Genomic DNA, 24,919 nt, shown 5'->3' on the forward strand with positions numbered 1-24,919 from the left:
GTCGTAAAAACTCATCAGGTTCACTACTGCCCTTTAGGGAAGGAAAACTGCCGTCGTCCTTACCCGGTTCAAAAAGTCATAATAAAAATAAAACCGGACGGACCACCCGGCTTCGGACACAACAAAGGCAAGCCAACCCCAGTCGACCCTGCTAAGTCCTCCTCACGAACATCTGGGGACTTGTGCCAAAATTGGGAGAGCTGTCCCACAGACTAGTCAAGCAACAGCCTCACATAGCCATACTCACAGAATCATACCTTTCAACCAATGTCCCAGACTCTTCAATCACCATCCCTGAGGTGGCGGTACAGTGATATACAGTCAGGAGTGAGTGGCCCTGGGAGTCCTCAATATTAACTCCGGGCCCCATGAAATATCATGGCATCAGGTCAAATATGGGCAAGGAAACCTACTGCTGATTACCACCTACCGTCCTCCCTCAGCTGATGAATCAGTCCTCCTCCATGTGCAGCACCACTTGGAGGAAGCACTGAGAGTGGCAAGGGCACAGAATGTACTCTGGGTGGGGGACTTCAATGTCCATCACCATGAGTGGCTCGGTAGCACCATTACTGACCAATTAGCTTAGCGTCGGTGGTAGGAAAGATAATGGAATCCTTACCCAAAGATGTAATAGAAAAACATCTAGAAACCGAAAATATAATAAAGAATAGTCAGCACAGATTTCAGAAGGGAAAGTCATGCTTGACCAACCTTACTGAATTCTGTGAAGATGTAACAAAAAGGGTAGACAAGGGTAATGCAGTAATATATTTGGATGTTCAAAAGGCCTTTGATAAGGTACCGCATAGTAGACTCGTGGCTAAGGTCCCCTGACTTCACATGCTCTGACAAGTAACAGAACGGATAGCAAGCTGGCTACAAAACAGAAAACAGAGATTAGGGGTTAAGGGTAGTTACTCAGACTGGCAAAAGGTGGGAAGTGGTGTTCCACAAGAATCAGTGCTGGGACCACTGTTGTTCATCATTTACATAAATGATTTGGACTTGGGAATCGGAAGTACAATTTCAAAATGTGTGGACAACACCAAATTGGGGGTTTAGTTAATACCAAGAAAGAATGCGACAAAATACAGGAAGACATTAATAAACTTGCAGAATGGCCATGTAATTGGCAAATTAGTTTCAATATAGATAAGTGTGAGGTATACATTTTGGTAGGAAGAATAAGGGGGCCACATACTGCTTGGATAATAAAGAGTCTAAATGGGGTTGAGGAGCAGAGGGAATTGGGGAATACAGATACAGAAATCACAAAGTAGCAGCGCAGATTAATAAGGCCATAACAAAAAGCAAAGCTAGCACTGGGGTTCATTTCTAGAGAGTTACAATTAAAAAGCTATGAAAAGTTATGTTAAACTTGTATAGAAGCTTGGTTAGACCACACGGAGTATTGTGCACAGTTGTGGTCTCCATATTATAAAAAGGATACAGAGGCACTGGAGAAGGTGCAAAAAAGATTTACTAGGATGATACCAGAACTGAGAGGTTATACTTACTAGGAAAGATTGAGCAGGCTGGGGCTCTTTTCTCTTGAAAAAAGACTGAGGGGTGACCTGATAGAGGTCTTTAAGATTATGAAAGGGTTTGATAGGGTAGACGTGGAGAAGATGTTTCCACTTGCGGGGGAGACCAGAACTAGGGGCCATAAATAAGACAGTCACTATTAAATCCAATAGGAAATTCAGGAGAATCTTCTTTACCCGGAGAGTGGTTAGAATGTGGAACTTGCTACCACAAGAAGTAGTTGAGACGAATAGCATGGATGCATTTAAGGGGAAGCTAGATAAACACAGGAGGGAGAAAGGAATAGTAGGGTATGTTGATAGGGTTAGATGAAGTAGGGAGGGTGGAAGCGCATGTGGAGCATAAACACAAGCATGGACCTGTTAGGCCTGTTTCTGTGCTGTACATTCTACGTAATTCTATGTCATGCTAAATCTTTACAAATCACTGGTGAGGCCTTAGCTGGAGTACTGTGTATAATTCTGGGCACTACACTTTAGGAAGGATATCAAGACCTTAGAAAGGGCACAGAGGAGGTTTACCAGGATGATGCCAGGGATGAGGGAGTTCAGTTATGTGGAGAGTTTGGAGAAGCTGGGATTGTTCTCCTTAGATCAGAGAGGGGAAGGCCCAATAGAGGTATTCAAAATAATGAGGGGTCTTGATAGATCAAGAGGGAGAAATGGTTTCCACTGGCAAGTGGGTCGGTAACCATAGATTTAAAATAATTGGCAAGAGAACTAGTGGGGAAATGAGGAGAAATCTTTTCACACACAGAGGATTGTAAGATCTGGAAAACACTACCTGAAAGGGTGGTGGAAGCAGATTCCATAGGAACTTTCAAAAGGCAACTGGACATGTACTTGAACAGTACTAATTTGTAGAGTTATGGGGAAAAATCTGGGGTGTCGGATTAAATTGGATATCTCTTTCAAAGAGCCGGCACAGGCTCGACAGGCCGAATGGCCTCCTTCTGTGCTGTTGATTCTATGATTCTATAATGGCAGAACAGGCTCAAGGGGCTGAATGGCCTACTCCTGTTCCTTTGTTCATATAAAGTCCTCTCAATGAAGCCCAAACTGGGCATAGTTAGAATGAGTAATTCTCTTCCACAAACCATTGTTGAAGCAGGGTCCGTAAAATCTTTTAAAAGGCAATTGAAAAAGGGGATTATTAAAGGGCCTAGGGAGTAAGCAGGACAGTGGGATTAAGTGGAGAAAGATACAGGGGTCAAGTTTCCACATGATTTCTGCTGAAATAACAGTGTAATCTGGGCAGAATGAAATGAAATAACGCAAAAGACTGTGGCGTTTTAAGCGTAAGTGAGTTGCACCCAGAAACACTTGGGTATCCGCAATCTTTTATGCTGGTTCAAAAGTCCATCTGTCTGAAACTGTCCCTACCCACAAAACTGGCCACGCCCCCTGGTCGGGATGGCGAGTTTCCGCTGATTGCGTTGTTCGGGGTGTTCATCATATTGCACCCAGAACCTCTGGCATGACCCTGTTGTGTTTCTCCTGCTGCTGCAACTACTTGAAAATAATTTAAATTCAGTTTAAATTAGTCAAAATTCAGTTAATTACAGCAAATGTGTGGCTTCAATTGGCTGCTGGTCACGGGTCTTACGCACCAAGGACAGAGCAAAGCAGTTAATTGAAGCCAATTAAAAAGTAAGACCAAGAGCATTAAATCAATCAGTTGAAGAATAGCTCGTTTCCTGGTAATCCCACTCCCTTGTGATGCTGGAGAATGCCCTGCTCCAGTCACAAACCAATTACACTGCTTGATTGCAAAGATTCCTGGGAGATTTTACTTTCGGAATTGTGCTAACGAGTTTGCCGAATGCGCCATCACAGCAGAAACTCCATGCCCAAGACTTGAGCTGAATGGCCTGTTTCTGTGCTGTAACGTTCTATGATTCTATGTCAATATTTATTATATTACCAGTTAGATCATTTACATTTAAATCCAAGCTTGGAGTCATCTCATCACTCTTACCTAATAGAACTCATGTTCTTTCCTACTCTATGTGGTTGTGTCCATTCATTTTCAAATAGAAAATAAGGATAAGCAAATAAAATAAACTTTAAAGAAGTGATTCCAGTGATTTCAATAACTTCAGGCCATAACCACTGCTCCATTTATTTTTTTGTGTGGGACTGCAGCTGCTGGTAATGGTTCTGCTGTTGCCAATTACAGCTCTTCTGGACCTATCTTTCGTTTCTTAACCTGTCCCATTACCACCCTCCTTGCCTTGCACCATCATCCTTTTTGTCATTTAATCACTCTTGCCCACCACCCTATCAGAGACCTTCCCTTTTGTTCTTTCCTCCCTCCATCCCTCTTTCCCTGACTCTGTACTTGCTTAAAAACTATTAACCCTTTAACGTCTTCCAGTTCTGATGAAAGGTCTTCGACCTGAAACGTTAACTCCGTTTTTCTCCACAAATGTTGCCTGGCCGTGTTGGTTATTTCCAGCATTTTCTGTTTTTATTTTATATAAAAAAAAGTGATGCTGCCCAGCCTAACTGGGAAGGATGGAAACCACAACCACCCCCTCCCACACACCTTTAATTATTTAATCTTACATACACACCTGCGCATAGAAAGAGAGATACAAACAATCATTCAATCTTCAGCCACTAGAAGTCAAGTATGCCCCAATTTACTGCCAGAAAAGATTGGTGTGTCATTTTTCAGCCACTAGATGGTATCATGGTGTCAAATACCATCGCTCAACTTCAAAATAAATTAAACAAAGCATGAATAGAAGCTGTAAGCACTGAAGATCTAGGATTCTGTACACATCTTGGTGCTGCTAAATACTGATGTGTTTTCAGCAACAAGACATTACATTCCTAGGTTGTCACTAGGTATCTCTATAAAACATAAAAGTGACAGATTTTCACACAGTTAAACTGTGGTTGTGTTATTTTCACTAGGATTTCAGTGAAACACGATGATGAATATAGCCCAATGATTTCACATGTACACACCATTGTGAAAATACCCATTAGAATAGTAATAGTTTTTCTCCTTTCAAACTTTGCTGTGCCTGCAGAGAGTAGCTTGAGCTGTATAGCACTGGGGTGAAGCACCAGAGCTGCCAACACTTGTATTTCTAACAGGTAACGGTATTCATAACTCAAAAGGAATAAAGCTGAAGCCAAAACTTAGCTGAAAATTAACCATTCACCATTAGATGTGTGTGTTCTCCAGCTCAGTTTGGACTAACAATGCACATTTCCATCCTACTGTCTTCAGCAATGCACACAGGCTGCCTGGACCCATTTTGAAAGCCTCTTGGTTAATTAAATACAGAATATAGGTGTCAGTGGGTCCCACTCTCGCCTCTGAGTCAGAAGGTTGTAGGTTCAAGTCCCACTCAAGAGACTTGAGCACATGATCTAGGCTGACACCTCAGTGCAGTACTGAGGGAGTGCTGCACTGTCGGAGGTGCCATCTTTCGAATGAGATGTTAAACTGAGGTCCCATCTGCCCCCTCAGGTGGACATTCGGCACTTTTCGAAGAGCAGGTGAGTTCTGGCCAACTTAACCTTCAAGCAATATCGCTAAAACAGATTATCGAGTCATTTATCTCTTGCTGTTTGTGGGATCTTGCTGTGCACAAATTGTCTGTCATGTTTCCTACATTACAACAGTGACTACACTTCAAAAGTACTCCACTGGCTGTAAAGCACTTTGGGACATCCTGAGGTCATGAAAGGCTGTTTATAAATCCAAGTCTTTCTTTTCTTCTTTCTATTATATTTTGATTTGGGTGCAGTGAGGATTGGATTTCCTTGTTCACTTTCACAGAGCAGCTAAAGAAAGGTGGCTCACTCTCTCCGAGGTGCAGTAATTCACCTCTCTAAAAGACAATTACAGCAACCGAGTCAAGACAATTAGAACCCATGCCTCCGTCCTTTACCGTGCCCTGTAAAATTGGCCCTTCAGGCACCAAATCCAGTTCTTTTGATCAGAGATATCACCTTTTGAAGAGGCAGTGAGATCCTTCCCTTTGTGAGACCATAACAAGAAAGTGTCATTGCCAAATAACAGGGTGTATACAATAAAACGGAGTATCCAAGGCCAAACACGTGGTTACTACACCGTAAACTTACACCTTGTGAAAATAGCTGAAATTATTAAAAGGTATATAGATCAAGGTTATCACTTCAACGTAAGCCAGAAAAATAAGACCAGAAGAAAGTGAAAAGTAAATTCAAAACAGAAACAGAAAAATCTTTACTCAAAGAATTAGAAATATTTAAAATAAAATGCCATCACACCATCATGGGGGAGTTGGGTACGAGAGAGATGGGCCTCAATGGGGGATTAGGGTACTAGAGAGATGGGCCTCAATGGGAGATTAGGGTACTAGAGAAATGGGCATCAATGGGGGATTAGGGTACTAGAGAGATGGGCCTCAATGGGGGATTAGGGTACTAGAGAGATGGGCATCAATGGGGGATTAGGGTACTAGAGAGATGGGCCTCAATGGGGGATTAGGGTACTAGAGAGATGGGCATCAATGGGGGATTAGGGTACTAGAGAGATGGGGGATTAGGGTACTAGAGAGATGGGCTTCAATGGAGTGGTTAGGGTACTAGAGAGATGGGTTTCAATGGAGTGGTTAGGGTACTAGAGAGATGGGTTTCAATGGAGTGGTTAGGGTACTAGAGAGATGGGTTTCAATGGAGTGGTTAGGGTACTAGAGAGATGGGCTTCAATGGAGTGGTTAGGGTACTAGAGAGATGGGTTTCAATGGAGTGGTTAGGGTACTAGAGAGATGGGTTTCAATGGAGGAGTTAGGGCACTAGAGAGATGGGCTTCGATGGGGGATTAGGGTACTAGAGAGATGGGCTTCAATGGGGGATTAGGGTACTAGAGAGATGAGCTTTGATGAACCAACTGGCCTTTTCTCATCACTCACACGATGGGCCGAAGGGCCTCTATCCGTGCTGTATAACTCTATGACACTTGTTTTGTTATGAAAACAAATACTTCAGGAAACTCCTCGCACATTAGTCCATAGAGGGATGGGGGAAGGCATAATCACAGCCAAGCCCCCGACATACCAGGCCATGGGGAGGGGAGGAATCCGCACAGCCAAGACACCCACAGATTGGACAGTAGACAGGAAGGTTGGAGTTACAGTAAGAGTGGTTCATAATGCCCCTACCTCACTCACCCCCCCGCCCCGCCCCCCCCCACCCCTGGTTGTGACTGGGAGTGAGGTGGGGAATGTCAGGAACCTGAAAGTGCCTCTATCCATTTTAAGCAGAAGTTGTTTTACTGCAAAAGAGCAGACTTCATTATATTAAATCAATGTCTCCTTACACTCACTTAAAGAATTAATGCTGACATACACCTGAATTAGCATCAAGACTGCCGATGCCAAGAATAATCATCAAAGCACTGGCAAGAAGCCAACGGTAACCCTTTTAGAAGGAGTTGCACTGTCTAGGAATGCCCCTTAAAGGAGTCTCATCTTTTGGGAGCCCACATTAAAGAAAGCATCTCACTTTCTGGGAGCTCCCATTAAAGAGGGAGTCTCATCGTCTGGGAGCTCCCATTAAAAAAGAACTTAGATCGTAATTCTCACCAAATCTCCTGCCGGGGACTTGAGTGGAATATTTAGCAGCAAGTACATATAGGATTGGGGTACATTCAAGTATGAAGTCAGGCTCTGCACAGTTTTCATTATATACCACGCCCTTTACTCCATACCCAAAGACTGGCTCACATAATCTTCAAAACAAAAGTATACAACAAAAATTAAATTCCTAATTATCAAGGCATTCAAGAATAACTAGCATGTCATTTTTCCAAGATCTATAACATTCAATGCACCACATTCCACACTATGATTTTCCCTTGCTATCTTCTGTCAATTCCCATAAATTCTAATCAGATGTAATACAAGAACAGCTACAAGCATAAGGACTGCAGCTGTGCCATATTGTTACACAATGAACAACAACTTGCATTTATTTAGCACCTTTAATATAATAAAACTTCCCAAGATGCTTCACAGGAGCGATCATCAAACAAAATATGACACCGAGCCACATAAGGAGATATTAGGACAGGTGACCAATAGCTTGGTCAAAGTGGTAGGTTTTAAGAAGTATCTTCAAGGAGGAGAGAGAGGCAGAGGGGTTTAGGGAGGAAACTCCAGAGCTTAGGGTCTAGGCAGCTAAAGGCACGGCCACCAATGGTGGAGCGATGAAAATCAGGGATGCACAAGAGGCCAGAATTGGAGGAGCGCAGAGATCTCGGAGGATTGTAGGGCTGGAGGAGGTTACAGAGATAGGGAGGGGGGATGCCATGGAGGGATTTGAAAATAAGGATAAGAATTTTTAAAATCAAGGCATTCCTGGACCGGGAGCCAATGTAGGTCAGCGAGCACAGGACCTGCTACAAGTTAGGAAACGGGCAGTAGAGTTTACGGAGGGTGCAAGGTGAGAGGCTGGCATTGGAATAGTCGAGTCTCAAGGTAACAAAGGGTTTCAGCAGCAGGTGAGCTGAGGCAGGGGCGGAGACGGTCGAGGTTACGGAGATGGAAGTAGGCGATCTTGGTGATGGAAAGGAGATGGGGTCAGAAGCTCAGCTCGGGGTCAGAAGCTCAGCTCAGGGTCAAATAGGACGTCAAGGTTGCGAACAGTCTGGTTCAGCCTCAGGCAGTAGCCAGGAAGAAGGATGGAGTTGGTGGCTAGGGAACGGAGTTTGTGGCGGGGACTGAGGACAATGGTTTCCCAATGTTCAGTTGGAAGAAATTTCTGCTCATCCAATACTGAATGTCAGACAAGCAACGTGACAAATCAGAGACAGTGGAGAGGTCGAGAGAGATGGTGGTGAGGTTAAGCTGGGTGTTGTCAGCGTACATGTGGAACCTGACGTCGTGTTTTCGGATGATGTCACCAAGGGGCAGCATATAGATGAGAAATAGGAGGGGGCCAAGGATAGATCCTTAGAGGACTGCAGGGGTAACGGTGCAATATCACAGCATTCCTTGCTCAGATTTGGTTAGAAACCCAGGGCCAAGAACTCATCATAAATGAATACTCACCCCTCGATTGCTGGCATTCTCCTGTAAAAATTTTCTAAACTTATTCAGGAAAATGTATCTGGATGCCTCGCCCTGAAACGAAAAAGTTTAAACATTTTAGTGTGTTGAAGTAAATTTCACAGCATTTAACCATTTGATTACAGTCCGATAGCTCAGCTTGCAACTTGATGGAAGTTCAAATTCCTGTCCTTCAGAGCCTTTTAAATTCCATTGTGGGAGAGTTTCATCAGACCCAACTTCAGACCCCATGTGCCATCCATCACCAGTATCCCCCATTTGCACCTCCACAACATTCACTGCATCTGCCACCAGTTCCTCCCACCGCTGCGGAAATCTTCAGCTGTGCCTTCACCACCTCTGGGCTCAACTTATCCTCACCGCCTCCCACGTTCCACCCTATATTAACTGCAACTCAGCCAAAGCTCCAATATCCTAATGCTGTCCCACCCCAAGTCCCACTAACTCCATGCGCACAAATCATTACAAGCTAGTACACAGGTACAAAAAGCAATCAAAAAGGCGAATATGCTATTGGCCTTATTGCAAGTGGGTGGAATACAAAAGGGGAGGAAGTGATGCTTCAGTTGTACAGACCCTTAATCAAACCCAATTTGGAGTACTGCATTCAGTTTAGGGCACCGCACCTCAAGGGGAATATATTGGCCTTGAAGGGGGTACAGCGCAGATTCAACAGAATGATACCATAAGGGTTTAAAGGGTTAAATTATGAGGACAGGTGGCATAAACTTAGCTTGTATTCCTTTGAGCTTAGATGAAAATGATAAAAAGATTCAATAGGGTAGATAGAGAGAAACTGTTTCCTCTGATGGGGGAATCCAGAACAAGGGGCCACAATGTGCGGACAACACAGTGAACTGCTGAGAGTTTGGTAAGTGTGGGAGTTTAAGGGTTAATCGCTTTTAAATCTAGTGCATATTGCTTTCAACTGTTTAAGTTCAATTGCTATCAACTGTTTAAGTTCAATTTTAAAGTTTAAATTTTTAAGTTTCTGTCAGGCTTCAGCAGAGAGAGCTGCTGCAGTAAGTTAATTGGTTAGCTAGATTAAACTGGTGCCTGAAGGTGGGGCAGGCCTGACTCATCTGAGTCACAAACTGTAGAAATACTGGGGCCTGTCAGTGTGACAGCACGGAGTGCAGCAGGACAGAGTGACCTGCTGAGAGTTTGGTAAGTGTGGGAGTTCCGTGAAGTGGGGGAAGGAGGTGCTGCTTTGCCTTGCTTTTCCTAACTTTTTCCCCAGAGCGGCAGTGGACCTGACTGTAGAAGTCTGAGATTGGGGAATAAAAGCAGCAGCAGACCTGCAACAAGAGAAAACTACTGTGCGTCGTCACAGGTGAGGCAGAGTCCGAGAGGTGAGCACAGTATAAAAGGAGACCCCTAGAGCGGGAGGAGAGTCTGAGAGTCTAAGGCAAGTCATGGCAGCACAGCTCGCACCCGTGATATGCTCCTCCTGCACGATGTGGGAAGTCATGGACACTACCAGTGTCCCTGGCGACCATGTGTGCAGGAAGTGTGTCCAGCTGCAGCTACTGGCTAACCGTATTTCGGAGCTGGAGCTGCGGGTGGATTCACTGTGGAGCATCCGCGATACTGAGACTATCGTGGATAGCACGTTCAGTGAGGTGGTCACACCACAGGTAAAGATTACGCAGGCAGAAAGGAAATGGGTGACCGCCAGGCAGAGTAAAAGGACTAGGCAGGTAGAGCAGGAGTCCCCTGGGGCCATCTCCCTCTCAAACAGATATTCTGCTTTGGATGCTGTTGGGGGAGATGGCTTATCAGGGGAAAGCAGCAAGAGCCAAGTTCGGGGCACCACGGGTGGCTCTGCTGCACAGGAGGGGAGGAAGAAGAGTGGCAGGGCTATAGTGATAGGGGATTCAATTGTAAGGGGAACAGATAGGCGTTTCTGCGGCCGCAAACGTGACTCCAGGATGGTATGTTGCCTCCCTGGTGCTAGGGTCAAGGATGTCGCGGAGCGGCTGCAGGGCATTCTGGAGGGGGAGGGTGAACAGCCAGTAGTTGTGGTCCATATTGGTACCAACGACATAGGTAAAAAAAGGGATGAGGTCCTGCAAGGTGAATTTAAGGAGTTAGGCGATAAATTAAAAAGCAGGACTTCAAAGGTAGTGATCTCAGGATTACTACCAGTGCCACGTGCTAGTGAGTATAGGAACAGGAGGATAGACAGGATGAATGCGTGGCTGGAGGGAGGGACTTAGATTCCTGGGAGATTGGGGTCGGTTCTGGGGAAGGTGGGACCTGCACAAGCCGGACCAGGACCAATGTCCTCGCGGGGGTGTTTGCTAGTGCTGTTGGGAAGGTTTAAACTAGTGTCAGGGGGATGGGAACCTGAGCGGGGAGTCAGAAGGGAGTAAAGTTGAGAGCAGCAAGAGAGGGGAAGACCCAGGGGAAATTTACAATACAAATAGTACAGTTGTTCAAGAACAAGTGAAAGGGAAAAGCGTAGAGCAGCGGAAAGAAAGTGTACTTCAAGCACGACAGATAAAATAAAAACTAGAAGGCGTAAGGCGATTAACCCAGCATCAAAGCTGAAGGTCAGGCTAGGGTGTGTGGCCCAACTAAGAGTTCTATTTACAAATGCATGGAGTATAAGGAATAAATTAAATGAACTACAGGTTCAAATTCAAATTGGAGGGTATGACATGATAGCTATTACTGAGACTTGGCTGCAGGATGGTCAGGATTGGGAACTAAATATACCAGGTTATAAGGTCTACAGGAGAGATCGGGAAAATGGAAGAGGGGGAGGAGTAGCCTTTGTGATTAGAGATGAAATCACTTCAATGATAAAGGAGGATATAACGAGAGGTAAGCAGCCAACAGAGACCTTATGGGTTGAATTGAGAAATAGGAAAGGATCTAAGACTATAGTGGGAATTGTGTATCGGAGCCCTGGCAGCAGCTCTGAAGTGCTAGATTGTATAAATGCAGAGATTAGACAAGCGTGTAACAAAGGCATAGTGGTCTTAATGGGGGACTTTAACCTTCATATAGATTGGGAAAAGCAGACTAGCAACTGTCAGAAAGATAGTGAATTTCTTGAGTGTGTCCGGGATAGTTTTCTACAGCAGTATGTCCTAGAGGCAACAAGGGGGCAAGCCATACTGGATTTAGTAATGAATAATGAACCAGATTTAGTTAATGGCTTAACTGTGCGTGAACATCTATCCAATAGTGATCATAACATGATCGAGTTCAATGTAGTGTTTGAAAGGGAAAAAAGTGAATCAGCTGCTAAGATTCTAGACTTGGGCAAGGCTGACTTCAATGGGATGAGACAGAGACTGTCCACAGTAAACTGGGCAAATCTGTTAATGGGTAAAACGACTGATGATCAATGGGAAATGTTTAAAGAAGCATTTAACGTGATACAGAATCGGTTATACCCGAGGGGCAAGAACTCTACTAGCCAAAAAAAACAGCCATAGACAACTAAAGAGGTAAGGGACAGTATAAGACATAAGGAAAGGGCATACAAAAAGGCAAAAAATGGCACAGATCCTGGCGAATGGGAAAGATACAAAGATCAACAAAGGGTCACAAAACAGATAGTAAGGGCTACTATAGACGGTGTGCGGATATTACACAGTGTGCTGAGAGTTCGGTACGTGTGGGAGTTAGGTGAAGTGGGGGAAGGAGGTGCTGCTTTGCCTTGCTTTTCTTGCAGAGCGGTAGTGGACCTGAGAGCGGTGAGCGGCGGGAGAGAGCGAGACCAGAGTGGGGATATAAACAGCGCGGAGAGAGCGAGACCAGAGTGGGGATATAAACAGCGCGGAGAGAGCGAGACCAGAGCTTACTCTGAGAGCGAGACTCTGAGACCAGCGGCAGTTCGGGGTGACGTCACCAGTCAGAAAGTGACGCGGCACAGGGGAGGCAGCTGATTGGTGAGTAGGTTCAGGTGAGTATTTCTACCATTTTACTGTAAGTAAAGTAATAAGAAAGGGAAGATCTGCAGGTTTTATAGCAGATAGTGTTTTTTTTAGTGAACCTAGGTCCCTAGTATAGTTAACATTTTCTAATTTCAACGTAATTTAAAAGGGGTAACTCAGCTGAGGCAAGTCATGGCAGCAGACCTCGCACCCGTGATATGCTCCTCCTGCAAGATGTGGGAAGTCATGGACACTACCAGTGTCCCTGCCGACCATGTGTGCGGGAAGTGTGTCCACCTGCAGCTACTGACCGATCGTATCTCGGAGCTGGAGCTGCGGGTGGACTCACTGTGGAGCATCCGCGATGCAGAGAAACTCGTGGATAGCACGTTTAGCGAGTTGGTCACACCGCAGGTAAAGGGTATACAGGCAGGAAGTGAATGGGTGACCACCAGGAAGAGTAAGAGATGCAGGCAGGTAGTGCAGGGGTCCCCTGTGTCCATCCCCCTCTCAAACAGATATGCCACTTTGGATGCTGTTGGGGGGGATGACTTATCAGGGGAAGGCAGCAGCAGCCAACTTCCTGGCACCACGGGTAGCTCTGCTGCACAGGCTGGGAGGAAAAAGAGTGGCAGAGCTATAGTCATAGGGGACTCAATTGTAAGGGGAATAGACAGGCGTTTCTGCGGCCGCAACCGAGACTCCAGGATGGTGTGTTGCCTCCCTGGTGCAAGGATCAAGGATGTCTCGGAGCGGCTACAGAACATTTTGGAGGGGGAGGGCGAACAGCCAGCTGTCGTGGTGCACATAGGCACCAACGATATAGGTAAAAAAGGGGATGAGGTCCTAAAAGCAGAATATAGGGAGTTAGGAGGTAAATTAAAAAATAGGACCTCAAAGGTAGTAATCTCAGGATTGCTGCCAGTGCCACGTGCTAGTCAGAGTAGAAATAGGAGGATATTTCAAATGAATACGTGGCTAGAGGAATGGTGCAAGGGGGAGGGATTCAAATTCCTGGGACACTGGAAACGGTTCTGGGGGAGGTGGGACCAGTACAAACCGGACGGTCTGCACCTGGGCAGGGCCGGGACCGCTGTCCTAGGAGGAGTGTTTGCTAGTGCTGTTGGGGAGGGTTTAAACTAAAGTGGCAGGGGGTTGGGAACCTGAGCTGGGAGAGAGAGGAAAGCGTAACAGGAAGGGACAGAAGGTATGGAGTAATAGGTAAAGTGTTAAAAAAGGAAAAAGCAGGAACTAAGCGTCACAAAACAGATTTGAAAGTTCTTTATCTGAATGCACGTAGCATTCGTAATAAAATGGACGAGTTAACGGCACAAATAACTACGTATGGGTATGATCTTGTGGCCATTACAGAAACATGGCTGCAGGGTGACAACGACTGGGAATTAAATATGCCAGGGTATTTAACAATCAGGAAGGACAGGCAGGAAGGAAGGGGAGGTGGGGTGGCTATGTTAATAAAGGAAGGAATCACTGTAATACAGAGAAATGATATTGGGACAAAGCATCAAGATAATGAAACAGTTTGGGTGGAGATAAGGAATAATAAGGGAAAAAAAACATTAGTGGGCGTAGTATATAGGCCTCCTAATAGTTGCAACTCTGCTGGAAGAAGTATTAATCAGGAGATAGTCGGGGCATGTAATAAGGGAACAGCCATAATTATGGGGGATTTTAATTATCATATTAACTGGACAAATCAAATTGGGCAGAGCAGCCTTGAGGACGAGTTCATTGAGTGCATCAGGGATGGATTTCTTGAGCAGTATGTAACTGATCCTACAAGGGGGCAGGCAACCTTGGACCTGGTCCTGTGTAATGAGTCAGGATTAATTAATAATGTCCTAGTTAAGGATCCCCTTGGAACGAGCGACCACAACATGGTTGAATTCCATATCCAATTAGAGGGTGAGAAGGTTGATTCTCAAACAAGCGTACTGAGCTTGAATAAAGGAGACTATGATGGTATGAGAGCGGAATTGATTAAAGTGGACTGGGAAAATAGATTAAAGGGTAAGACGGTACATGAGCAGTGGTGTTCATTTAGGGAGTTATTTTACAACTTTCAAAATAAATATATTCCACTGAGGAAAAAAGGGTGTAAAAGAAATGACAGCCACCCGTGGCTAAGTAAAGAAATCAAGGATAGTATCCGACTAAAAACAAGGACATATAAGGTAGCCAAACTTAGTGGGAGGATAGAAGATTGGGAATTCTTCAAAAGACAGCAAAAAGTAACTAAAGGATTGATTAAGAAAGGGAAGTTAGATTATGAAAAGAAATTAGCAAAAAATATAAAAACAGATAGCAAGAGTTTCTATAGTTATATAAAAAGAAAAAGGGTGGCTAAGGCAAACATAGGTCCCTTAGAGGATGAGACCGGGAAATTAATGGTGGGAAACATGGAGATGGCAAAAATGCTGAACAAATATTTTGTTTCAGTCTTTACAGTAGAGGACACTAAGAATATCCCAACACTGGACAAACAGGGGACTCTCGGGGGGGAGGAGCTAAATACGATTAAAATCACTCAAGAGATGGTACTCGGTAAAATAATGGGACTCAAGGCGGATAAATCCCCTGGACCTGATGGCTTCCATCCTAGGGTCTTGAGGGAAGTGGCAGTAGGGATTGTGGATGCTTTGGTGATAGTTTTCCAAAATTCCCTGGACTCAGGAGAGGTCCCGGCAGATTGGAAAACTGCTAATGTAACACCGTTATTTAAAAAGGGTAGTAGGCAGAAGGCTGGAAATTATAGGCCAGTTAGCTTAACATCTGTGGTGGGTAAAATTTTGGAGTCTATTATTAAGGAGACAGTAACGGAACATTTAGATAAGCATAATTTAATAGGACAAAGTCAGCATGGCTTTATGAAGGGGAAGTCATGTCTGACAAATTTGCTTGAGTTCTTCGAGGATATAACGTATAGGGTGGATAAAGGGGAACCAGTGGACGTAGTGTATTTAGACTTCCAGAAGGCATTCGACAAGGTGCCACATAAAAGATTATTACTTAAGATAAAAAATCACGGGATTGGGGGTAATATTCTGGCATGGGTGGAGGATTGGTTATCGAACAGGAAGCAGAGAGTTGGGATAAATGGTTCATTTTCGGACTGGCAACCAGTAACCAGTGGTGTTCCACAGGGGTCGGTGCTGGGTCCCCAACTCTTTACAATCTATATTAACGATTTGGAGGAGGGGACCGAGTGCAACATATCAAAATTTGCAGATGATACAAAGATGGGAGGGAAAGTAGAGAGTGAGGAGGACATAAAAAACCTGCAAGGGGATATAGACAGGCTGGGTGAGTGGGCGGAGATTTGGCAGATGCAATATAATATTGGAAAATGTGAGGTTATGCACTTTGGCAGGAAAAATCAGAGAGCAAGTTATTTTCTTAATGGCGAGAGACTGGAAAGTACTGCAGTACAAAGGGATCTGGGGGTCCTAGTGCAAGAAAATCAAAAAGTTGGTATGCAGGTGCAGCAGGTGATCAAGAAAGCCAACGGAATGTTGGCTTTTATTGCTAGGGGGATAGAATATAAAAACAAGGAGGTATTGCTGCAGTTATATAAGGTATTGGTGAGACCGCACCTGGAATACTGCATACAGTTTTGGTCTCCATACTTAAGAAAAGACATACTTGCTCTCGAGGCAGTACAAAGAAGGTTCACTCGGTTAATCCCGGGGATGAGGGGGCGGACATATGAGGAGAGGTTGAGTAGATTGGGACTCTACTCATTGGAGTTCAGAAGAATGAGAGGCGATCTTATTGAAACATATAAGATTGTGAAGGGTCTTGATCGGGTGGATGCAGTAAGGATGTTCCCAAAGATGGGTGAAACTAGAACTAGGGGGCATAATCTTAGAATAAGGGGCTGCTCTTTCAAAACTGAGATGAGGAGAAACTTCTTCACTCAGAGGGTGGTAGGTCTGTGGAATTTGCTGCCCCAGGAAGCTGTGGAAGCTACATCATTAGATAAATTTAAAACAGAAATAGACAGTTTCCTAGAAGTAAAGGGAATTAGGGGTTATGGGGAGCGGGCAGGAAATTGGACATGAAGCTGAGTTCGGATCGGTCAATGCCCTGTGGGTGGCGGAGAGGGCCCAGGGGCTATGTGGCCGGGTCCTGCTCCGACTTCTTGTGTTCTTTAGATTTGTGGTTGGGATCAGATCAGCCATGATCTTATTGAATGGCGGAGCAGGCTCGAGGGGCCGATTGGCCTACTCCTGCTCCAATTTCTTATGTTCTTATGTTCTTACAAAAAGAGAGTATGAAAAGAAACTCGCAAGGGATATCAAAACCAATACGAAGAACTTTTATACTTATATTAGGAAAAAGAGGGTGGTCAGGAGCAGTGCTGGCCCCTTAAAAACTGGAAGTGGGGACATTGCCATTGATCATGGGGAAATGGCGGACATGTTGAACAATTACTTTGCGTCAGTATTTACAGTAGAGAGGATAGCATGCCGGAAATCCCAAGAAAACTAATAATGAATCGGGGACAGGGACTCGATAAAATTAACATAAGTAAAGCAACAGTAATGAAGAAAATAATAGCACTAAAGAGTGACAAATCCCCAGGACCAGATGGTTTCCATCCCAGGGTTTTAAAGGAAGTAGGTGAGCACATTGCGGATGCCCTAACTATAATCTTTCAAAGTTCTCTAGATTCAGGAACTGTCCCTCTAGATTGGAAAATTGCACATATCACTCCGCTTTTTAAGAAAGGAGAGAGAGGGAAACCGGAGAATTATAGACCAGTTAGCCTAACATCTGTTGTGGGGAAAATGCTGGAGTCTATAATTAAGGATAGGGTGACTGAACACAGAGAATTTTCAGTTAATCAGAGAGAGCCAGCATGGATTTGTGAAAGGTAGGTCACGCCTGACAAACCTGATTGAATTTTTTGAAGAGGTGACTAAAGTAGTGGACAGGGGAATGTCAATGGATGTTATTTATATGGACTTCCAGAAGGCATTTGATAAGGTCCCATATAAGAGACTGTTAGCTAAGATAGAAGCCCATGGAATCGAGGGAAAAGTACGGACTTGGTTAGGAAGTTGGCTGAGCGAAAGGTGACAGAGAGTAGGGATAATGGGTAGGTACTCACATTGGCAGGATGTGACTAGTGGAGTCCCGCAACGATCTGTCTTGGGGCCTCAATTATTCACAATATTTATTAACGACTTAGATGAAGGCATAGAAAGTCTCTCATCTAAGTTTGCCGATGACACAAAGATTGGTGGCATTGTAAGCAGTGTAGATGAAAACATAAAATTACAAAGCGATATTGATAGATTAGGTGAATGGGCAAAATTGTGGCAAATGGAATTCAATGTAGACAAATGTGAGGTCATCCACTTTGGCTCAAAAAAGGATAGAACAGGGTACTTTCTAAATGGTAAAAAGTGAAAATCAGTGGATGTCCAAAGGGACTTAGGGGTTCAGGTACATAGATCATTGAAGTGTCATGAACAGGTGCAGAAAATAATCAATAAGGCTAATGGAATGTTGGCCTTTATATCTAGAGGACTGGAGTACAAGGGGGCAGAAGTTATTCTGCAACTATACAAAACTCTGGTTAGACCGCACCTGGAGTACTGTGAGCAGTTCTGGGCACCGCACCTTCGGAAGGACATATTGGCCTTGGAGGGAGTGCAGCGTAGGTTTACTAGAATGATACCCGGACTTCAAGGGTTAAGTAACGAGGAGAGATTACACAAATTGGGATTGTATTCTCTGGAGTTTCGAAGGTTAAGGGGTGATCTGATCGAAGTTTATAAGATGTTAAGGGGAACAGATAGGGTGAATAGAGAGAAACTATTTCTGCTGGTTGGGGATTTTAGGAGTAGGGGGCACAGTCTAAAAATTAGAGCCAGACCTTTCAGGAGCGAGATTAGAAAACATTTCTGCACACAAAGGGTGGTAGAAATTTGGAACTCTCTTCCGCAAACGGCAATTGATACTAGCTCAATTGCTAAATTTAAATCTGAGATAGATAGCTTTTTGGCAACCAACGGTATTAAGGGATATGGGCCAAAGGCAGGAATATGGAGTTAGATCACAGATCAGCCATGATCTTATCAAATGGCGGAGCAGGCACGAGGGGCTGAATGGCCTACTCCTGTTCCTATGTTCCTAGAGCTTTTAGGAGTGAAATCACAAAGCTTTTTTTTTTCACAAAAGTCTGGGGGCAATTGAAACTTTCAAGACCGAGATTGATAGATTTTTGTAAGGTACAGGTATCAACGCATATGGAACAAAGGCAGAGTTGAGGTACAGATCAGTTATGACCTAATTGAATGGTGGCTGAGGCTCAAGGGGCTGAATGGCCTACTACTGTCCCTATGTAGCTTATTAATCCCTGTCCTCAATAATCTCCATTATCAACCTGTTTCTCCCAACTCATGGAATTCTAAATCCTCGTCCTCATCTATAAATCACTCAATGGCCTGGCTCCTCTTTACCTCTCCACCCACCTGTCCGAATGCCCTCTGTTCTTACAAACCCAACCTCCCTTGCATCCCTCCTCCTGCTGTTCCAACTTCAGTGGCAGAGCCTTCAAGCAACTTTCCCCTATGCTCTGGAATTCTCCGTAAATCCCTGCCTCTCAGTACCTCTCTTCCATCCCCCTTCAAACATCTCCTCACAATCTACCTCTTCAACCAGTGTTTTGGTCACCACTTCCAACTCTTCTCCTGCTATGACGTGGTGTCTATTTTTCGCCTCTGAAGTACTTTGGAGCATTTTACTAAGGTAACGGCGATTTATAAATACAAGTAGTTGATATTGTTGTTGGGCATCAGCACAGCACAAGCCACCCAGAGAATACTAGTGAGACACAGGGCAGCAACTCACAACATAAAGCAGTGAATTACCAAGACATTATTGACAAGCTGGCAAAGTACAAGGATGTAAATACCAAATGGTGAGCGGGGAAGGGTGGGGGGGTCAGGGGGGTGGGGGGGGGTGGAGAGAGGGAGAAGAGAGGAGAGAGAACGAGCGTGAGCAAGAGAAGCCAGTAGAAGTTGCTGGATTTAGATGGGGAGTCGGAAGTGAAGCCCAAACATCTTGCTCTACATTTAAAGCTGAAATTATGCAGTGTCCTGCCGGTCTCTGCTAAGGTGTTTACAGCAGATACACTATAGATTGACATTCACTGAGATGGTACGTCCGAGCACCAGGACCGGCTGAATTACAAAATCAGGTTTGGGGCCAGTGTGAATACCAAATGAATTTCGAATTATGAATGCAAATTGCCAATTTAATTATGCTAGCGATATTGAGTCACAAAGGAAAACAGAGTGGACAGATGGCCGCACATGCATATAGACAGTGGACAGTGTTATACACTGGAATTTAGACAGGGGCAGTGAGTTACACATAGGAATATAGATAGTGGGCAGTGAGTTACACACAGGAATATAGACAGTGGGCAGTGAATTACACACAGGAATTCAGACAGGGAGCAGTGAGTTAGACAAAGGAATATAGACAGGGGGCAGTGAGTTAGACAAAGGAATATAGACAGGGGGCAGTGAGTTGCACAAAGGAATATAGACAGGGAGCAGTGAGTTGAACACAGGAATATAGACAGTGGGCAGTGAATTACACACAGGAATTCAGACAGGGAGCAGTGAGTTAGACAAAGGAATATAGACAGGGGGCAGTGAGTTGCACAAAGGAATATAGACAGGGAGCAGTGAGTTACACAAAGGAATATAGATAGGGGGCAGGGAGTTACACACAGGAATAGAGACAGTGGGCAGTAAGCTACACACAGGAATATAGACAGAAGGCAGTAAGTTACACACAGGAATATAAACAGGGGGCAGTGAGTTGAACACAGGAATATAGACAGTGGGCAGTGAATTACACACAGGAATATAGACAGTGGGCAGTTACACATAGAAATACAGGCAGCAAACACTGAGTTGCACTTTGGAGTTCTGTTAGCAGGTTGCATGCCTGCATACCGGAGCACAGATAAGCAGACGAAGAGTTAAATTAATGGAGAGGTCATCAGAAACTGCAAGAGCAAACTTAAACCGTCAGCTGTGCCATGGATTGAATTACTGCTGTGTAATCACTCCCAGAAATCTGTCCTCTACACACACTATACTCTGCATGTAAGTCAGATACCAATAACTAACCCCTACTATTATATGGTTTATTTTCATCCCAGGACGGTGTGTTAAGGCTATTCCTGCAGATTGTGTGTTCACTGGGAGCAGGCATTACTCACCGACCCCTTATCTTTGTTGTTGAGAAACAATTTCAGGATCTGTACCTGCAGCTCTTCCACAACTGAAAAACAAAGTCATTACAGATCATCAGGAGATATTCTGTACTGGCTGGACCTATTAGGGTGTGTCGGAGCACATTTTATACCAGCTCTTCAATGTCACAGTCACAACATTTCTCATCATTAAAAATTACGCCCAACATTAAATTTTCCATAATAATAAGACATCAGTTCAGCTGATGGCACTGTCCACTGCAACATCCAGCCATATAGATGAGAAGCTCCCAGGTTCGATTCAGTATTAACATTTCAGCCAGGGCTACAGGTGGGGCATTGAAACATAAGTATGTAGAGGACTGGAATAGACCACTGCGGTCCATTTGGCTGGACCGAGTGACCTTGTGCATTCAACTTTTGCTAAGGCAGGATTCCACAGGCACCTACTCTTGCTGAGGTACAAATCCATGGAAACCTATCTCACCAAGAATCAGTGCCCGTGGAACCCTATCCCAACAAGAATCAGTGCCCGTGGAACCCTATCCCAACAAGAATCAGTGCCCGTGGAACCCTATCCCAACAAGAATCAGTGCCCGTGGAACCCTACCCCAACAAGAATCAGTGCCCGTGGAACCCTATCCCAGCAAGAATCAGTGCCCGTGGAACCCTATCCCAGCAAGAATCAGTGCTCGTGGAACCCTATCCCAACAAGAATCAGTGCCCGTGGAACCCTATCCCAACAAGAATCAGTGCCCGTGGAACCCTACCCCAACAAGAATCAGTGCCCGTGGAAACCTATCCCAGCAAGAATCAGTGCCCGTGGAACCCTATCCCAGCAAGAATCAGTGCCCGTGGAACCCTATCTCAACAAGAATCAGTGCCCGTGGAACCCTATCCCAGCAAGAATCAGTGCCCGTGGAACCCTATCCCAACAAGAATCAGTGCCCATGGAACCCTATCCCAGCAAGAATCAGTGCCCGTGGAACCCTATCCCAGCAAGAATCAGTGCCCGTGGAACCCTATCCCAGCAAGAATCAGTGCCCGTGGAACCCTATCCCAGCAAGAATCAGTGCCCGTGGAACCCTATCCCAGCAAGAATCAGTGCCCGTGGAACCCTATCCCAGCAAGAATCAGTGCCCGTGGAACCCTATCCCAGCAAGAATCAGTGCCCGTGGAACCCTATCCCAGCAAGAATCCGTGCCCATGGAACCCTATCCCAGCAAGAATCAGTGCCCGTGGAACCCTATCCCAGCAAGAATCAGTGCCCGTGGAACCCTATCCCAGCAAGAATCAGTGCCCGTGGAACCCTATCCCAGCACGAATCAGTGCCTGTGGAACCCTATCCCAGCAAGAATCAGTGCCCGTGGAACCGTATCCCAGCAAGAATCAGTGCCCGTGGAACCCTATCCCAGCAAGAATCCGTGCCTGTGGAACCCTATCCCAGCAAGAGTCAGTGCCCGTGGATCTGTACCTCAACAAGAATCAGCGTCAGGGGGAGAAAAGGAGAAAAAATGTACCAATACAAACATTGTTTGAGGACAACAGATGGTGATGGTAACATGTAGCATAAAGGCCTGGAATGCAAGTCCTCTGTCCTCTTTGAAGAATGGTAATTTTAGCCTGCTTTTCTCTCCCATACAGATTCTGAGCCAGCCATCGTTATCTTCTACCTCCAACACATGCACTGCAGTTTCAAGTCTCTACATCATGCTAGTTATCAGTCTCCTCCCACATCTCCCATTCCCTGGTAGTTTCTCCTTCTGAACCCCTTTACCAGCCCTTCCAACTAAATTAGTCAGTCACAAATATCCAACCACAGGGCTGGAGGATGACAAATAAACCAGTAGTGGCTCTCGATTGGACTGCAAAATTCATCACAACTCACACAATTCTTGTTGCCCGAACCTCACGGCTATTAACAAGTTATAACAAGTAATTAAAAAGGATGCGTAGCTCATTGCTCCCAAAGCTGGGATAGGCAGCAGAAACAAATGGCTGTGGGGATGATGAAGGATTTTCAGGATTTTTAACAAGTTCTGGCAGGAAAATCCTCAACAATATGAATTTCCCGACAGACCAATAAGCCAAGATTTAACTATGATTTGAATGCCAATTTCTGTTTGATGAAGCTGATTAAGGACTCGTTACCCGGCAGGATTTTAAATGTTTATAATGAAAATGACCAGTTAGGCAAATAATGTCCAGCAAATCAGGGTTCTGGTGCCAGCAATTAGCAGTTACCACGGAGACAGCTGAAATCCACAAGTGCATATGATCCCAATGCTGTTTTGTAAACATACTCTTTAATCTTTTATAAACCAGGCGAGAGACAGGGTTTTTAAAGCATTCTATTTTCATGACTTTGTCACTGGACCAGAATGAGGTAAATCAGTCAATTCCCACTCCTGATTACTATCCAAATGATCCGTCCTGGAAAGGTCAAGCGCGGACACTAGATGAGGACAAGCTTGGCTATGCTGCCCTGCGCAGTGGAATAGCCTGCTGAAACCCACTGACTAGGCCCATGTATAAAGACCGGCCATTTGGGGGAGGTGCCAGAGGGCACCGAGTGCCCATGGAATGGTACCTCAGCAGGAAAGAAACTCTGAGAAGAAGAAAATGTAGGGGAAAAAATTTGAAACTTATTTTAAAAATCATTCTTTTAAAAATAATATCTTTGTTTGAGACCACGTCAACTAAAGCATTCCAATCTAAAGATTTAATCACTAAAACAGCTGGGCAAGGGGGGGTTGAAATACAACCTGAGAAAAGGCAAGTTCAGGGCTGCAATCAGGAAGCACTTCCTCACACATAGTAGGGTAGTGGGGGCATAACCTCTGAAATCATTCAGGAGAGAGTCAGGCATTGTGATGGGAAACCATGAGGATGAAGGGGCTAAATGTTCTCCCACACCTGTACTTATCTTTATAAACAACTGCTGCTCAATTAGTTCTTCTTACATTCAGCCAACAGTACAGTTGTCTCATTCACAGCTGAACCCGATCCTATCCTTGTGCACACTTTCCAGCACTGGATAGTAACCAGGAGTCCTAACTGAAGTTTTTCAGTCCAGCTGTAGCCTCCCTGCTGCAGCCCTGGCTGAGACTATGTGTTGAACTTGGGAACTGGCAGATTACATACTGGACCCTCTAGGCCGTCAATGGAGCACTGTAACCTTTACCCTAAAGACCTACAACTGGTGTACTCGTATAGTGATGAAACAATGCATATTTACTACATTGCTGGCTAAAGGTGAGAAGTAATTGAGTGGCAGCTGTATACAAAGATAAGTACAGGTGAGGAAGGACATCTAGCTCATCCATCTTCATGGTTCCCCAACACAGTTCTACTATATTGACATACCCTATTGACATTCACTGTCAAGGTTCCCACATGAAGAATACCCTCTAGGGTGAGGTACTGGAACTCATGGAACTGTAGTCAGCACCTTTAGAAGAGGAGGGAAGAAATGACAAGAAAATTCAAGGGAAAAGCAAGCTCTCTGGGATGGGAGAAAGACTCTGGCATTGACCGTATCGATAATGACAGAGACAATGCTCCAAGTGCACTGCCATTAACATTGACATTCTTCACACAGATCCATGTTGGATGCTTACCCTCAATACGTTTCTTTAATCGTTGACAGCCACGCTCATAGGCCCGACGTCTCAGCCTCTCCTCGGCACTTTCCTCTTTCACTTCCTTGCCCTTAAGAAAGTAAGAAGGACATCTAGTTTTAAAATGAGGCAATTAATTTTGAAACTTTTCCCACATTTGAACCCATCCACGGAGGAGTTTGTTCACCGGCAAAGTGCAAAACGTAGAACAAAGAAACTCACCTCTTTGTCAAACCTGGTTGGCCACCAAGTGGTGGGAATGAGCTCCTCTAACCCTGCTTCCTCCACTCGAAGGGGGGTCTTGATGAAAAAAAACACCACTGATCGCAGCACATCAAATGTGACCTTGAGTTAAGTGTCATTAGGGCGCCAGTGACACAAGCAGTTAACATCACATCAAGTTCTCAAATGACCATCTTCCCTTCTCCCACTTACAACCTCCCCACCACCATGTGCTAACCCACTTGTCCTATCCCTACCACGCCTCAGCCAGAGAAAGGGATAGAACATTTCCGGCTGGCTGACG

The 24,919-nt window shown here is 44.9% G+C and overlaps 1 protein-coding gene across 1 annotated transcript in view; it reads right to left on the reverse strand.

The window, feature by feature from the left end:
* LOC137334324 (E3 ubiquitin-protein ligase RNF123) overlaps positions 1–24,919 on the reverse strand; it is a 370,362-nt gene that overhangs the window by 303,401 nt on the left and 42,042 nt on the right. The window contains exons 16-19 of the mRNA XM_067999016.1: positions 24,616–24,738; positions 24,394–24,484; positions 20,780–20,841; positions 8,603–8,674 (exon numbers count right to left, since the gene is read on the reverse strand). Of these exons, the coding sequence (XP_067855117.1) occupies positions 8,603–8,674; positions 20,780–20,841; positions 24,394–24,484; positions 24,616–24,738 (348 nt within the window). The remainder of the gene's footprint in view (positions 1–8,602; positions 8,675–20,779; positions 20,842–24,393; positions 24,485–24,615; positions 24,739–24,919) is intronic.

Source organism: Heptranchias perlo, chromosome 17 (genome assembly GCF_035084215.1).
Source record: "Heptranchias perlo isolate sHepPer1 chromosome 17, sHepPer1.hap1, whole genome shotgun sequence".
NCBI classification, from domain to species: domain Eukaryota; kingdom Metazoa; phylum Chordata; class Chondrichthyes; order Hexanchiformes; family Hexanchidae; genus Heptranchias; species Heptranchias perlo.